We start from the raw sequence: 14509 nt of genomic DNA, 5'->3' as shown, positions 1-14509 counted from the left end.
CCAATATAGGGGAATGCCAGGGCCAAAAGAATGGGAATGGGTGGGTAGGGAAGGAGGGGGGGTATGGGGGACTTTTGGGAAAGCATTGGAAATGTAATTGAGGAAAATATGTAATAAAAATATTAAAAAAAAGAAAAGTCCAAAAAAAAAAAAGAGAGAACCTTCCATCCTTAGGCTGTATTCAGATCGGTGTGCTCTCACTTGCCACTGAGCCAAAGCTTTTTTTGCTCTTATGCCTTTCATACATGACCTCATTCTCCCTTATGTTATCTCTTCCTCAATTTCCCTCCCTTGGTTTTCCTGTTCTCTAAATTAGGAATCCTCAGGAACCTTGAGATAAAACATATAACGTCTCCACCCAAACAGTTTTACATGTTTGCAGTTGTATCTCACCATCAAACACCTTCCTTTTTTGGTCTTACTTTCTAAGATTTCCTCAAACTGCACTTTCCAATCATATACCTTTAAACTAAGTTTTTAGGCATATGGGTGCTTTTCCCACTTATGTCTGTGCAGCATGTAAGGCCAGTAGGCTGAGGAGGCTAGAAAAGGATTCTGGGGACAGGACCTACAACAATTGTGAGCCACCATGTAGGTGCTGGGAATTGAACCCAAGTCCTCTGGAAGGGCAGCCAGTGCTCTTAACCACTGAGACATCCCTCCAGCCCCAACAAATTGTGTTTTTATTCTCAAAGTTATCTGACCATCCTTCTCCACAGCGTCCACTCCTGTTTAGGAGCTATTTTATTTTCCCAGTATAAGAACACTGAGAACATTTCTTCTAACCTGTTCTTCCACTTAATTCACACCCTCTGTTCACCACATGTTCTATTTATATGACCTTGGTAATTAGTCTCCTCAACTACAAAGGGATGTATACCACATGCAAACAGGCAATAATCCACAGGCTCTTGATGAGTGTGCAAAAGCAAGCCAGCTTACCTTCATGGAGTCAGAGTACAGAATGTATTCCCTGAGCACAGGCAGAAACTCTTCTGTCATGTCATCTGTCAGCTCTTCCAAGGCTGTGGAGCAGTTCCCAATGCAGGCTGACACACCCTCCAGGGGCTCGGCCAGCTCACCTTCCAAGGCGCTCCACGTGGAATACACAGGCCCATACTCCCTCAGCTCTACCAGGTACTCTAGAGGAAGAGAGGAATTGGAATCTGGCAGGGGAGCACCCACTGGTGTGACTGACTCTGGGATCCACAGCCCAGACCTCCCTACATTAGGACACACAGCCTTGGCTTTTCTCTTTCCTGGACACACTCCCCTTTAAGTGTAATATATTCCTAACATTTTCTTAATACCTAAAAGCTAATATAAATTATTACTAACATACAAATCTGGGACTCTTGTTACTAGGAACTAAAATACCTTATGGGAGAAGATGGTTAAGAGCCAAATCCAACAAACTTCTTCAAAAATAATTACCCCCACTCATGATACTGCAAGTGAAATGCTCTGCAAAGCAATGAGGGAGCCCCTGGAACTTGAGTTATAGATGGTTGTGAGCCACAGTGCAGGTGCTAGGAACTGAATTCGAGTCCTCTTCAAGAGTAACAAGTATTCTTAACCTAAGTTATATCTCTAGTACTTGAGGGTGGGTTTTGTTTTTTAAAAAACGGAAAAAAAAATCAGTCACAATGGAAAAACAATGGAATTACGGGAACAAGCTGCTGAAAGAGATGTGGTCTCATAGAGGCAACTCGCTCCCTTGCTCAATGGTCCTATCAGTGGTTTCAGGGAATAAGAAAAAAAAAATTATTTCTTTACCCCTACAAGAGTAAACCCAGCCCTCCATTTGTCTCAGGGTTGCTGTCATTTGACAGAACATGGCCGCTGTTGTTTAACTGAACAGGCCTGTGTGATGTGCTTCAAGTTTCAGCATGGCTATTACATTGTTCAGGTGTCTGCCCACACCTGTGGAAGGGGACAAGGTTAAGTAAGAGACCATGACAGGAGGAGGCAGACAAGCAGTGGTGACAAGAACAGAGGAAAGGGTGTGAAACGATGTGGGGCAGGGAGGAGCAGATGCTAAGGTCAAAAGCTCACTGGGTCATAACCTTGGCAAGAGGTTGGGTTGGCACCACACTCTTCTTTTGAGCCAACTCTCAGCTACGTTTATTTCTGTAATCATCAGCCCCATGGATGAGGCATGGGAACAACAAACACCACGCTGACTGCAAGACAAAGGACTGAGTGCAAAGTGACAAGGGCTGAGTGCAAAACACATTCCAGGCACCACCAGACCCTCCCCTCTTTGTATCTGGTTTTTAAGCAGAATAAGGCCAGGTTCTGTCACTGCAGAATGTCTGCAGGTTGCTTCAGCACAGCAAAATGAACGCCATTCCTGCCATTCTGGGCACCACCAATCTCAACAAAGAGCTCACCTATTTCTTCTTTGATGATCCGCTGGGCTATCCGATCGATGGTTCCCAGTTTGAGTGCAAAAGTATCTAAATAGTCACTGATGGCCGCAAACTCCAGAGGCCGACTCCTCAGCTTATAGCCTCCGGTGACGTGCTTGACTGACTCACCCACTCTGCTCAGCAATGCTATCCCTTGCTTCTTGTAGGCATTCAGGTCCTGCAGACAACAACACAACCTCAGTCAGACAGCCAGGGCTAAGGGAACCAGCTTCTGAAGTCAGTGTCTCATTGGAAATGAAGAACTAGAAAGCAGGAGCTGTTAGGGCCAGGTACACATCGTGGCCCCACTGTGGGAACTCTCTTCCTGTGGAGGCCAAACAAACATCTGCCTACCCATATAGGGCAACCCAAAATACAAATCTAAAGTCCAAATTGAGGAGCCATGCCACAAGAAAGTCTCACCCTAGCCTGGATGATGATTTCCCCAAAGCTGCAAAGATGGAATCTCTCCTCAGCTAATGTCCAGAGTCTATATACACTAGTATCTCCCAAGGCCAGAAGGCCACACGCAATTAGGAAGAATTATATACAACTATCTGTGAAGTAAAAGGGGGAGTGGCTGAGATGAAGTGAGGGTCCAACAAAGCCCCGTCTAGCACACATGCCCATCCTCCTACGATGGAGGATCAGTAGCCACCAGGCCCCACTCTTAAAAAAGTCACAGCTACTGTGACAAGACGGTGGCTTGAAGGAGAGCATTCTACAGTAGACTGCTCCAGACTCACATCCACAAGCTCATGGCCAGATTCCCTGTCAACATGGCTGGGCCCCAGACCTTCCAGTCCAGTGGCTCTCAACCTATGGGTTATGACCTCTCGGAGGTGTGTTAGATGACCTCTAGACAGGGGCCCTGCATATCAGGTATTTACATAATGAGTCATAACAGCAGCAAAATTACTGTTATGAAGTAGCAGCCAAAGTAGTTTTTGATTGGGGGCGGGGGAGGCCTGTATTAAAGGGTCCCAGCACTAGAAAGGTTGAGAACCGCTCCTCGAGTCAAATATTCCCCCAACTTTAAATGCAACAACATTCTTCCTAACACAATTTTTAAAAACCTCTGACAGATCCTGTACTGTCTTTAGGACAAAATTAAATGCCCGAGGGTCATTTCATTCCTCACTCAAACCCAACTAGAGCCACAGAAGGAGGGTGGAGGGGCAGGAGCTGAGAAGCCACAGAAGCACTGCTAGAAAACTCACTGCAGGGACTGACACCGCAGACACATTTGAAATCAGAATTTCCTGTGGGTAAGGGCAAAAAATGGGAAATGGGTTGGGCCTTTAAACCTCTTGTGTCTGAATTTTAAAAGATAAAGCACCCAGCATGGTGGCTCACACCTTTGGTTCCAGCACTGAGGTGTAGAGGGAACCTTTGCTCTATGTGTGGAAGCATCCACCTGTCAATACAAAAGCCTATGGCCTACTAGATTAGGCAGGAAACAGGGAGCTTCGAGCTCCAGTACACAGAGAGGATTTCTGGGAATAAAATCAGACATGAAAAGATTTGCCCCAGACATAGAAGACAGCCACGGGAAACTGAAGACCAGGTAACCAGCCACATGGCATGGCTTAGAATAGAGTAAATAAGCAATTAAGCTAAGAGTTAGTCGGGGAACAAGCAAAGCTTTGGCTTAGGTATTTATTCATGAAATATGTCTCAGAGTCACCATTTCTGGGAACAAAGTGGACGGGTGGAAAACCACGAGGTTACAATTGGCATTAACTACACTCAGGAGGTAGAGGTAGTGAATCTCTGTGAGTTCAAGGCTAGCCTGGTCTATACAGTAAGACTCTGTGCCTCAAGCTAACCCACCAAACAAACAAGCAAATAGCTCTTAGGGCTGAGCTGGTGGTGCATAGGGATCATTACAGCCGTGGGGGCTTGAGAAATAAGGACCGGGCACTCAAGCTAGCGTGGGCTACAGAGTGAGGCCTGTCATCACCACTGCTCTGCTGCTGTGAGGAGACACCAGGACCAAAGCAACTCTTACAAAAGAAGGCATTCAACTGGGGCTTGCTTGCAGTTTCTGAGGTATAGACCAGTATTGTCATAGTAGGGAGCACAGTGACATGCATGGTGCTGAAGAAGCAGCCAAGAGCTACATCCTGATCCACTGGAAAAGACAGACAGACAGACAGACAAAAAGATCCTGATAATGATCCACTGGTGGGTGTTGGGAAACAAACATACTGACAGACACTGGGCCTGGTATGGGCTTTTGAAATGTCAAAGCCCACATGAAACACTTCCTCCAACAAGGCCACACCTCCCAATCCTTTTCAAATAGTGCCATTTTCTGATGACTAAGCATTCAAATGTATGAACGTATTGGGGAGGGGAGGCATTCTCTTATTCCAACCACCACAGACCCAATCTCAAAACAGCAACAATCAAAGTGTATACAGCCTGTCGGGGGAACAAGCCTCCTGCTCCCATCACTTCCCATGAGTCTCCCAGTACCACTGGCTTCTTCTTGGGGACATGTCTAGTTTGGGATGAGGGCAAGAGGGCCGCTGTCTTATAAATGCTGCACAGAAGTGCTTCATTTAAGATCTTGGCCTTAGTGCACACTATAAAGCACTTCCCTTCCCAACCTAGTGCCTGAATCTAGCAGCTGTGACTACCCAAGGGACCCTTGTCAAGATCAGGCCTGATGCTCTTCATAGGAGGAAGATCATCGGACCCTTACCTGAGACACTATCCGTTCCATCTTCTACCTCCTTGACATCTGTACGTAACTCTCCTTTGTAGTTGGAGTGAGCTTACATACAGCACAGAAGCTGATGGGGGAGGTTCATCCGCACAACTACAGGGAAGGCATGGCCTACACTGGGGTGAGACAGCTGTGAGGCTGTTTCAGTCACACATGCTCCTGTGAGTAACCCCTTCCCTAGGGGGCTGTAGATAAAACCCAACACCTTCACTATCTTAGCTCTGGAGGAATCATTATATTGTTCTGTCATAGGTCTCCTGTCTTGGGAAATAATAGATGTTTCTTGACATCTCCCTGCAGGGAAGTTCACACGGCAGTATGTTAAAGGAGAACACGGGAGAGTTAGTAGGGAGAAACAGAGCTGCTGTCTCATGAGTGTAGCGTTTCCACTCTCTAAGAACAGAAAGCTCTGCTTCTTCAGACAGGGATTCATGGAGCTCAGGCTGGCCTTCAATTCACTATAGAGCTGAGGATGAATTCCTGATCCTTCTGCCTCCACCTTCCACATGCTAGAATTAAACATGTTCACCATCCCACGCCCAAGTAGAAGACATTGATTTAAGGGCTGCTCGCTTGCACTCCCTTGCATGAAACTGGATTTTTCTTAATTTATTTATTTATTATATGTAAGTACACTGTAGCTGTCTTCAGACGCATCAGAAGAGGGCATTAGATCTCATTATGGGTGGTTGTGAGCCATCATGTGATTGCTGGGATTTGAACTCAGGACCTCCAGAAAAGCAGTTGATGCTCTTAACCACTGCGCCATCTCTCCAGCCCAAAACTGGATTTTGATGGAGATACTGAAGGACCTTATTACTCATCTTTAAATAAAATATTTGTCACACTGTTTAGCCCAGAAGTCTCAATTCATCTCTCTCCAAATACACACAATCTCTCACAGCCTCTTCATGCAGAGTCCTAATGACCAGGAATCCAAGCCACAGCCCTCTCCTACTTCATCAGTAATGAGGATGGCCTGGGGCTTCGGAACAAAGGACCTGCAACCTCAGAGCCAACCTTCACTCTGGGAAAATAAGAAACTGGAAGAACCACACCCAAGCATCAGTATGCTGAGAAATGCTTACATTTAAACAGGTTCAACCTGTAGGGGGAGCTAGTGCGTGGGCAGCCACCAACTGAAGCTAAAAACAAAAACTGGACTTTGCCAGGTAGTTTCCATGAGTAGAGAACAGAATCTTCTGGGAGCCTTAAATGTCAGCAGCTGCTATCTGTATACATGTCGCTGTTTTCTTGTAATTTTAACACCTGCCCCCTGCCCCAAACCAAACCAAAAACCCAAAACCTAAACTTCAAACCTTTGTCATTATATATGGCTTGATGCACAGATCTGAACTGAATGGGTTGGCTTGGGAGAAGCTGAGTGCCTGCGAGTCTGAGCATGTGACCCCATTTCTGCACAGTATGAATGGACTGCCTTAGATTTCAGGCCAGTTCTGCCAACAGCAAGTGAAGCACAAAGCCAGTGAACAAGCAACCTGAGCTTGAACAGTCTAGCAACACACTGGAAGGCAACTGCTTTTCTGGCAAATGACTGCAACAGAGGAACCGAGTTGTCAGCAAGCAATGGCCAGGCCTTGTGAGCTAGAAAGAGGGGCCTTACGAGCCACAGGACCCGACTTTAAGTCCTAGTGATGTTGACTGAACATGTTTAATCTCTCTGAACTTTAGTTTCCTTGTCTGAAAACTGAAGTTGGTTGTTTTCAAGGTTCTTGAGTGCCACTCTGCAGGTGCTCAGACAGGGGAGTGACTGTGAACAGGTAAGAATAAAAACTCTGCTCCATCAAAATCCACTTGATAAGGAGACTGGCCTTGCCAGTGTGGTGCTGGGATTTCCTACTGGTTCCTTGAACAAAGTCTATGCCTTAATGAATAACAACGAAGATTAAATGAATTTAAGTGCAAAAAAAAAAAAAACCTCTGCTCAGGCTGATGTCATCAACCTAGATCAAACCTGGGGAGTCTGATGCCAGGTCATTCGTTACTGGAACATTTAAAACACAGTACAGTTTGGGGAAAAGTTTCCAGGAAAGTCACTCCAATTCCAGGTGCACAATAAAGCTTAAGGCGTGACTACACAGACACTGCTTTACAAAATCCGAGTGCCATGACGGTGGGTTCTGTAGTTAGAAGGCTTAGATTCTGCTGTGGTCTCTGACCAACACAACACAGAGGCCAGAAAGTACATGTGACAACTCCCCTAAGAATGGGTTCTATTGACTGGAAACTAAAGATTAACAGTCTGGTGGGATAAACATTTTTGGGTGATTTGGGTGAGGTCTGTCTCTACAGCAAAAGGTGGGTGAGGTCTACCTCTACAGACAGAAAAAAAAAGTCACCAGATGGTTAACAATGTCCACTCCCAGTCTTCTGGCTGAAAACAGCTAATTCCTCTTTTGAGGAGAGGACTCTTTGTGTTTAATATTCCTGGTTCCCTGGTACTCTGTGGGTGCAAGGACCTTTGTGCACACCTTGGTGTATAAGTATTAGGCATGTGGAGGTCAGAGGTCAACCTTGTAGAACTGAGTCTTTTCACATTTACATGGGCCCTGAAGAGAAGACTTGGCTCCTTAGGCCTTTGTAGTGAATACTTGACCCACTGAACCATCTTGCCAGCCCTGAAGAACACTCTTACCAAACACTCGGTGCGCTTTCTCTTTTGTGCCTATTGTTGGTAAGCCTGCCAACCTACTAACACTGCCAAGAAGTGTTTAATGGGCACTTCTGCTTTTGGTAAGTAAGAATATTGACTTTCATTGCTGCTAAAGGGGGGTGCAGCCTATTATCCTGCCAGATTCTAAAAGAAACTGTGCCAATGCAATGGGCACCAGGAAAGTAGAGGGCCTTTGTGATGTCCAGCTCAGGGGACCACGAGTGGAAGTGGCTCGTGGAAGAGCAAAGCAGTGTTCGAGGAGCCCGAGAATGAGCATTTAGAGGACCACACACACAATTCTGCCTGTACCTTAGCAGTGAGGAACACATTGAAGTGTTCATTGAAAGAGAGCACGGGGTGATCTGTAATCCTTTTTAGGAATTTGTCCAGCGCTTTTCTTCTGGTCTCCACAAACTCTTCTGAGAAGCGATCCACGACGCCCTTCACCACAAACTTCTCAGGAAGCGGCTAGGAGACAAGAGGACAACAGAGTCATCAAAACGTAATCACGAGGAAGCATGGGAGCACGGGAGCGTGAGAAGCTGACCAGGCCACCAAATCCCTCCTGCCAGTCTGTCCAATAACAGTGTTGGGTGTCAAGGCAGGAACTCATATAGTCCAGGTTAGCTTCAAACTCGCTAGGTGCCTGAAGATGACCTTGAACTTCTGCCTTCACCTTCAGACTGAGACTACATTTTAGTACCCGGTCACTTTATGCCGGGAATTTTACCAACTGAGCTACATTTCCAGCCCATGAACAGTAGTTCTTAATCTGTTAGATCTTTATGTTATCATCAAAGATTCTTGGGACCTGCAGCTGCAGCAAATCACAAGTGCCCCGTCAGCACAAAACACTTTATCACATAAGCCCCTGACACACTGAGAAGCCAACACCTGTTCAGGAAATGCAGCTGCACTGTCTACAGACGCAGAGAAGGTACAAAGAGAAAGGGGAAAGACAAAGTCCAGGAAAAGAGAGCAAAGGCTGGGGAGACACTGTAGTTGGGAAAGTACCTACAGTACAAGCACAGGGATCTGAGTTCAAGTCCTGGAACCCACGTTTTAAATGAAGGCCAGGTGTATCGGTGTGTATCTGTGGCACAGTGCTGAGACTGCAGAAACAGGCAGCTCCTTGGGGCTTACTGGGCAGCCAGCCTTGCCTACTCTGTAAGCTACTGCCCTGTGGAAAACTACGTGTCCACCTACCCCAACCCCCATTCTTCCACCAAAAAAAGAAAAAAGAAAGGAAAGGGGTAGAAAATGTCAGAGGAACACCACCCAGGGCAGTCCTCCATGCCCACACAGCCAGAGACACACGAACCTACACTAGCTACCCTACACACATACAGACACACAAAGATACACTAAGGGGGGGGGGGGCAAACAATATTGAGCACACAAAAGTATATTAAAATAGATTAAGATTTTGTTCCCAGTTCACAGGGTACAAGAACACGGTAAATAAAGAAATAAGGAAGTAGGCACACTCCCACAGCTGAAGACAGTCTTAATTTCCCTTTTAGGTTTGTAATCAAAATATACTTTTCTTTGCTTCTCTCATTCAATCAAATTTCTCTATCATAAATCTGTGAGCAGATACTGTTGAACAATTTAAATTACCCGCTCACCCAGGGACCTTTGATCTTCAATTTATTTCCTTGGGAGCTTGCTCAAGCACGTCGTTAAAAGGTGTCTTTTTTACTTCTCGACAGGGAAAAGTGACTATGTACAACCTAAAAATATTTGCATTCTGACAAAAATAAAATTAAATTCCAAAGTTCGGGAAGATGCAGACAAGAGGGAAGCCTGCCCTGCCTACCCGTAGGGAGGTGAACCAGTTGTTATAGTGAAATCCAGTGGAGTTTCCGCAGTAAACCAAAAACTGCCTTCCCTTGACAGCACAATAACGTCTTTAATCCTAGCACTCTAGAGGGCAGAGGCAGGCAGATCTCAGAGTTCCAGGCCATCCAAGGCTGCACTGTAAGACTGTCTCAACAACAAAAACAACAAACAAAACCATCCCAAGATCCTGAAAATATCTCTTGTAGTTTAAGAGTCTGCGACTCTTTCTCGACTTTGTAGCCAGAATTAATAACACAACTGAGGTCACTTATGTCTTGAGGACTAGCCTACTATGCTCTATCTAAGGGAACAATGTAACAGCCATCTCACTTGCCTTGGGCTTTTCATGTAATCAGCTTCTACAATCTAAACTAATGCATAGCTGCAATCTTAAATCACATACTAGTCCATGCCCCTGTCTCAGAACAATGCATGTGCATCATTTGCTGAATGCAGCAAGAACAGAGACTGAAAGCAATTATCTAAAATCTACCAAAAAGGTTGAGTGCAATATGCATGGATACTGATTGCTCAACAATGTTTCTAGAACTGTTTAGTGTCTCCATCAGATGCAGCCAGTGATGTAATTCCTTGTAAAACTCTGTTAAAGATTTCTGTAAAGTACCCCATTGCTTCCCATGTGATGCTTTCTGTGCTGTTGAAGAAACACAGAATGAAGTCCTTTGTTTAAGCATAGCCACGCAGCTTATACAACTGACAGACTCAGAAGACAAAGACACAGGGACATATTAACAAGACAGCTTTCAGGCAGGCACAGATTCAGATCACACAAGAGAGGACAGAAGACTCAGGGAACAGAGAGAATTCAAATCTGGACCATTCTTGGTTAAATCACACCAAGGGAACATTCTTTCCTTAATTCAATACCGATGCATTATTGGTGACTCAGAGATAATCACTAATGTGTTTAATCCATGCATAAAAATCCATTTAAAAAAAACTGAAAACAGATCTGCTAAATAACCCTGTTATGCAGCAGGGTATCTGCTAAAGATTGTAAGCCAGTGCACCACACAGACGATTCCCAACGGCTAAGCTAGGGGTGCCAGGGAAGAAAGGACGAGGAAAATGTGCTGTGCACACATCGAGTCTTCCTCAGCCACAGAAGTTATGTCATTACAGGCAACTGGAGATAACTACATACTAAGTGAATCAAGCCTGTCTCAGAAAAGCAACTATCACAGGTTTTCTCTTGTGTGAAGCATCTAGATTTTCTACATACATGAGCAAAATCACATATGTGTAGACGACATGAATCTGTAAGAGAGTAAACAGTGCTGATTTTTGTGGATTTGTTCAGGAGACCACATGTACCTGTAAGAAACATCCTATATGCCAGACCTATGTCCACATGTACAATGATTAATACAATAAAAGAAACAATGTTTGAGTTTTTAAATGTTTAAAAATGCATTTTAAAAATGGACAAGTAGGGGTAGTGATGAAGCTCAGAGGTAGAGCAATGTTGGCAATGTCCCCCCAGAGCTATGAACAGCCAATGAGCACATGAAAAGATGCCCACCACGGTTATTAGGGAAATGAATCCAAACCATAGTGAACTTGACACTGTGACACACACATAACCTCAACATTCAGAAGATTACGGCAAGAAAAACCGAACATCGTGCCAGGTTACAAAGTCAGGCTGAGCTACATAATAGGTTCCTAGCTCAAAAACAAACAAGCAACCTCAAGTATCTATACAGATATATGTTGGAATCTATAAAAAAAAAATCCTACTTATAAATTGTTACAAGAATCTATTGGAAACTTCAGGGTTTAATTTTGAAACAGTGACATTACACACAGCACTTGAGAGTCTGGGTTTATGTTACATATGCTTTTAGCTCCTTCACCTGGTCTGTAATCTGAAATAAAGCATATTCCCTACACATTACCATAGAGAAGCTTATTTCTATTTCTAAGTAGGAAATCCATATGCAACTGTAATGGAATGTCCAACCTCTTCTTGTCTGAGTCTGAACTCTTGCCTGCACTCAACAAAAGCTTCCTGAACACACACACCAACACTCACACCCGGGCCTGCTGAAACTTACCAACTTGATAGAAAACCCCACTCAAGGCAAAACCCACTGCCAAATAAAAAGGCATCAAGATTAAAGCCCTGCCATCAAGAAGAGTAACTGTCAACCCTAGTTTAATTCAAAGTACTTGCAAGTTCAATCGATATCTTACTATTAATGTCCCTACTGAGTAAGCTAAAAGCACCTCAAAAAAGGGGGGGAGGCTAGAGAGTTCACTGGTCAGGAACATTCACTGCGGTTTCAAAGGGCAAGGGTTTGGTTCCTAGCACCCACCACAAGTATCTTACAATTGCCTGTAACTCCAGCTCCAGGGGACCCAAATGCCTGCTTCTGGACTCCATGGCATCTGCATACCCATGGCAGATGGCACATACATGGGTATACACACATGAATAAAAATAAAATAAATATTTTATTTAAAATTGGGGTTGGGTCAAAAATGAAGTCATTTTATCATTTCAAACTGGGGAAAGAGTTGTTATAATACAAACTCTCCTCATTAGCTCCAGTGAGGGGAAAGCTGCATAGGAGACACATCCTTTGTCCTTCAGGAAAAGCACACCTTCATTCTGCAAGTCAAACTGAACACCAAAGTGTTCGATAAGTGAACGTAAGTCATCTCATCTCCAGAGCCTGTGCGTGCCCGTCTAATTGTCCATGTGTCTGCTGCGCAACGAGCCAACGAGCAAAGCAGCAGCGAGGCCAGTGAGCACATGTAGTGAGCACAGCAAAGGATGATGGCTGCCTGGGGTGGGGGAGGGAGCTACTTAACTCATATACATTCACTGCTATACATGATAAAGCCTCTCCAGTGAACAGCATGGTGTGCACTTAGGCATGTGCTATGAAAGAGCTCAGGCTGTAGCCTGGTGGAAAGTGGGAGACCCTACATTTGATCTCTAATACTGCCGAGAAAAAAAAAAAAAAAAAGGTAAAACAGAACAAAAAGAAACATAATTTTAGTTCTCAGAGAATAAATACAAAGATTATATTTTTATAATTTGTTATGGGATATATCATACTTCGGAAGGGGGTAGGTATGTCTTGACTGTGGTAACACTCTCACGAAATTGTCCACATGTAAAATGTACATGTGTATTAATGTACATCAACTTACAGAGAAACAGCGTGGGGCAAAGCCTCTGTTCCAGATTTTCTGACGCCACCATTACATGATAAAGAAGAGTGGACTAAAGGGCAAACACTCCACACACCTCCAGCTCTCAGCACATATGGTGACTTCTTTCTGCTTTTAAAATTCCAGAGGAGCAAAGCAATATAAAAGAAAGCAAAAACATTGCAAGACATCAGAGGGCTCTGTAGGTTTTGAAGCTGTAATGTCCCCTACAGACTCACAAGTTAAAGGCTTGGTCCCTAGGCGGTGGTGCTATTTGGGAAGGTGGCAGAAAGCTAGCTGGAGGAAGCAGGTTGCTGTCTATGGCGCTATCCCGGGTCCCTCCTTACTCTGCTCTGCTCCCTGGTGGCTCTGAGGCGAGCAGCTTCAGACACATGCCCCCAATGCTGGGATACTCTTACAGGCCTCAGGCTCAGAGCAACAGGTCCAACTAAAGGGGTTGGGAACTTTAAACCAAAACGCATTCGTCCTCCTTTTGAATGGTTTCTGCAGGCATTTGTCAGGGTTGAAGACCCATGTGATGTGCATTGTTTGGGATGTGGTTCAGTGGTGGGAGGAGCCCTGTTAACCCTCAGAACCACAAAAGGGGGTGGGGATGGGGCAGGCATGATACTTTAAGCAGGCCAGGATTTGTGAAGCCAAAGTAGAAAAGAGTGAATTGAAAGTCAATCAATTTATACATCATCTTGTGACTCCTCAGGCAAAAAAAAAAAAAAAAAAAAAGGGCGGGGGGGCCGGATGGGTCTAAGGAGCAAATTGTGTTTTTCCATCAGAACCCATAAAGAACGCCAAGTTTGAAGTCAGAGACTGGAAACAAAGCAGGTATATTACAGTCCATGGGGAGAAGCAAATCCCGCCTCTGGGTGCTTTCCCAGAGCCACTAGTTAACTGGCTACAACTTCCTATGGCTTCACTCAAGTCCCACCCCCTCCCCCACGAGGACCTGGAATGGAACCCAGGGACCTGCTCATGCTGGGAATCCTTCAGCCAGAGCTTTATCTCTCATTCTTTTCAAGAAATGGTTTTATCTCCACACTCCCGGCCTCAGCAGTCAGATCAGAAAGCGCAGCCATTCTCACGTTTAACAACAGCTAATCTAAGATAGAGAGAGGTAAACTGGCAGATGCCTCAAGACCACTCTCCCCTAGGTTTCACAACCAATTTGAATAGATTCTTAAGTTCCTTTACTTACTTACTTATTACTTACACACACACACAGAGTTAATTTTTAAAGGGGCAAAGAGGGGACTTAAATAGACAGCTCAGGTTTGCTTCCTAGTACCCATGTCTGGTGACTCACTGTAACTCCAGCTCCAGGGACAAGGGACATCCACACCTCTGGCTTCCAAGGACACTGGCACTCACATACCCACAAACATATACATAACTAAAATAAATCTCTAAGAAATTAAATGGAACAGACATTTCTCTAAGAAGACATGCAAATATCCACCATGAACATCAAAGGATGTTCTCAGTTGTCAGGCAAATGCAAATTTAAAAAAAAAAATCACAATATGATACCACCTCACACCCACTAGAACAGCTATAATTAAAGACAGATAATAATCATTGTTTGTGAAGATGTAGAGAAACCAGAACTCACACACCATGTGAGGGGATGTCAAAAGGCTGGCAGTACCTCAA

The 14509-nt window shown here is 44.7% G+C and overlaps 1 protein-coding gene across 1 annotated transcript in view; it reads right to left on the bottom strand.

The window, feature by feature from the left end:
* Window positions 1–14509, bottom strand: part of Snx30 (sorting nexin family member 30) — a 99553-nt gene that overhangs the window by 19570 nt on the left and 65474 nt on the right. Inside the window, exons 4-6 of the mRNA XM_021161448.1 lie at window positions 8129–8287; window positions 2394–2589; window positions 943–1142 (exon numbers count right to left, since the gene is read on the bottom strand). Of these exons, the coding sequence (XP_021017107.1) occupies window positions 943–1142; window positions 2394–2589; window positions 8129–8287 (555 nt within the window). The remainder of the gene's footprint in view (window positions 1–942; window positions 1143–2393; window positions 2590–8128; window positions 8288–14509) is intronic.

Source organism: Mus caroli, chromosome 4, assembly GCF_900094665.2.
Source record: "Mus caroli chromosome 4, CAROLI_EIJ_v1.1, whole genome shotgun sequence".
NCBI classification, from domain to species: Eukaryota; Metazoa; Chordata; class Mammalia; order Rodentia; family Muridae; genus Mus; species Mus caroli.
This window is presented reverse-complemented; position numbering and strand designations above follow the sequence as displayed.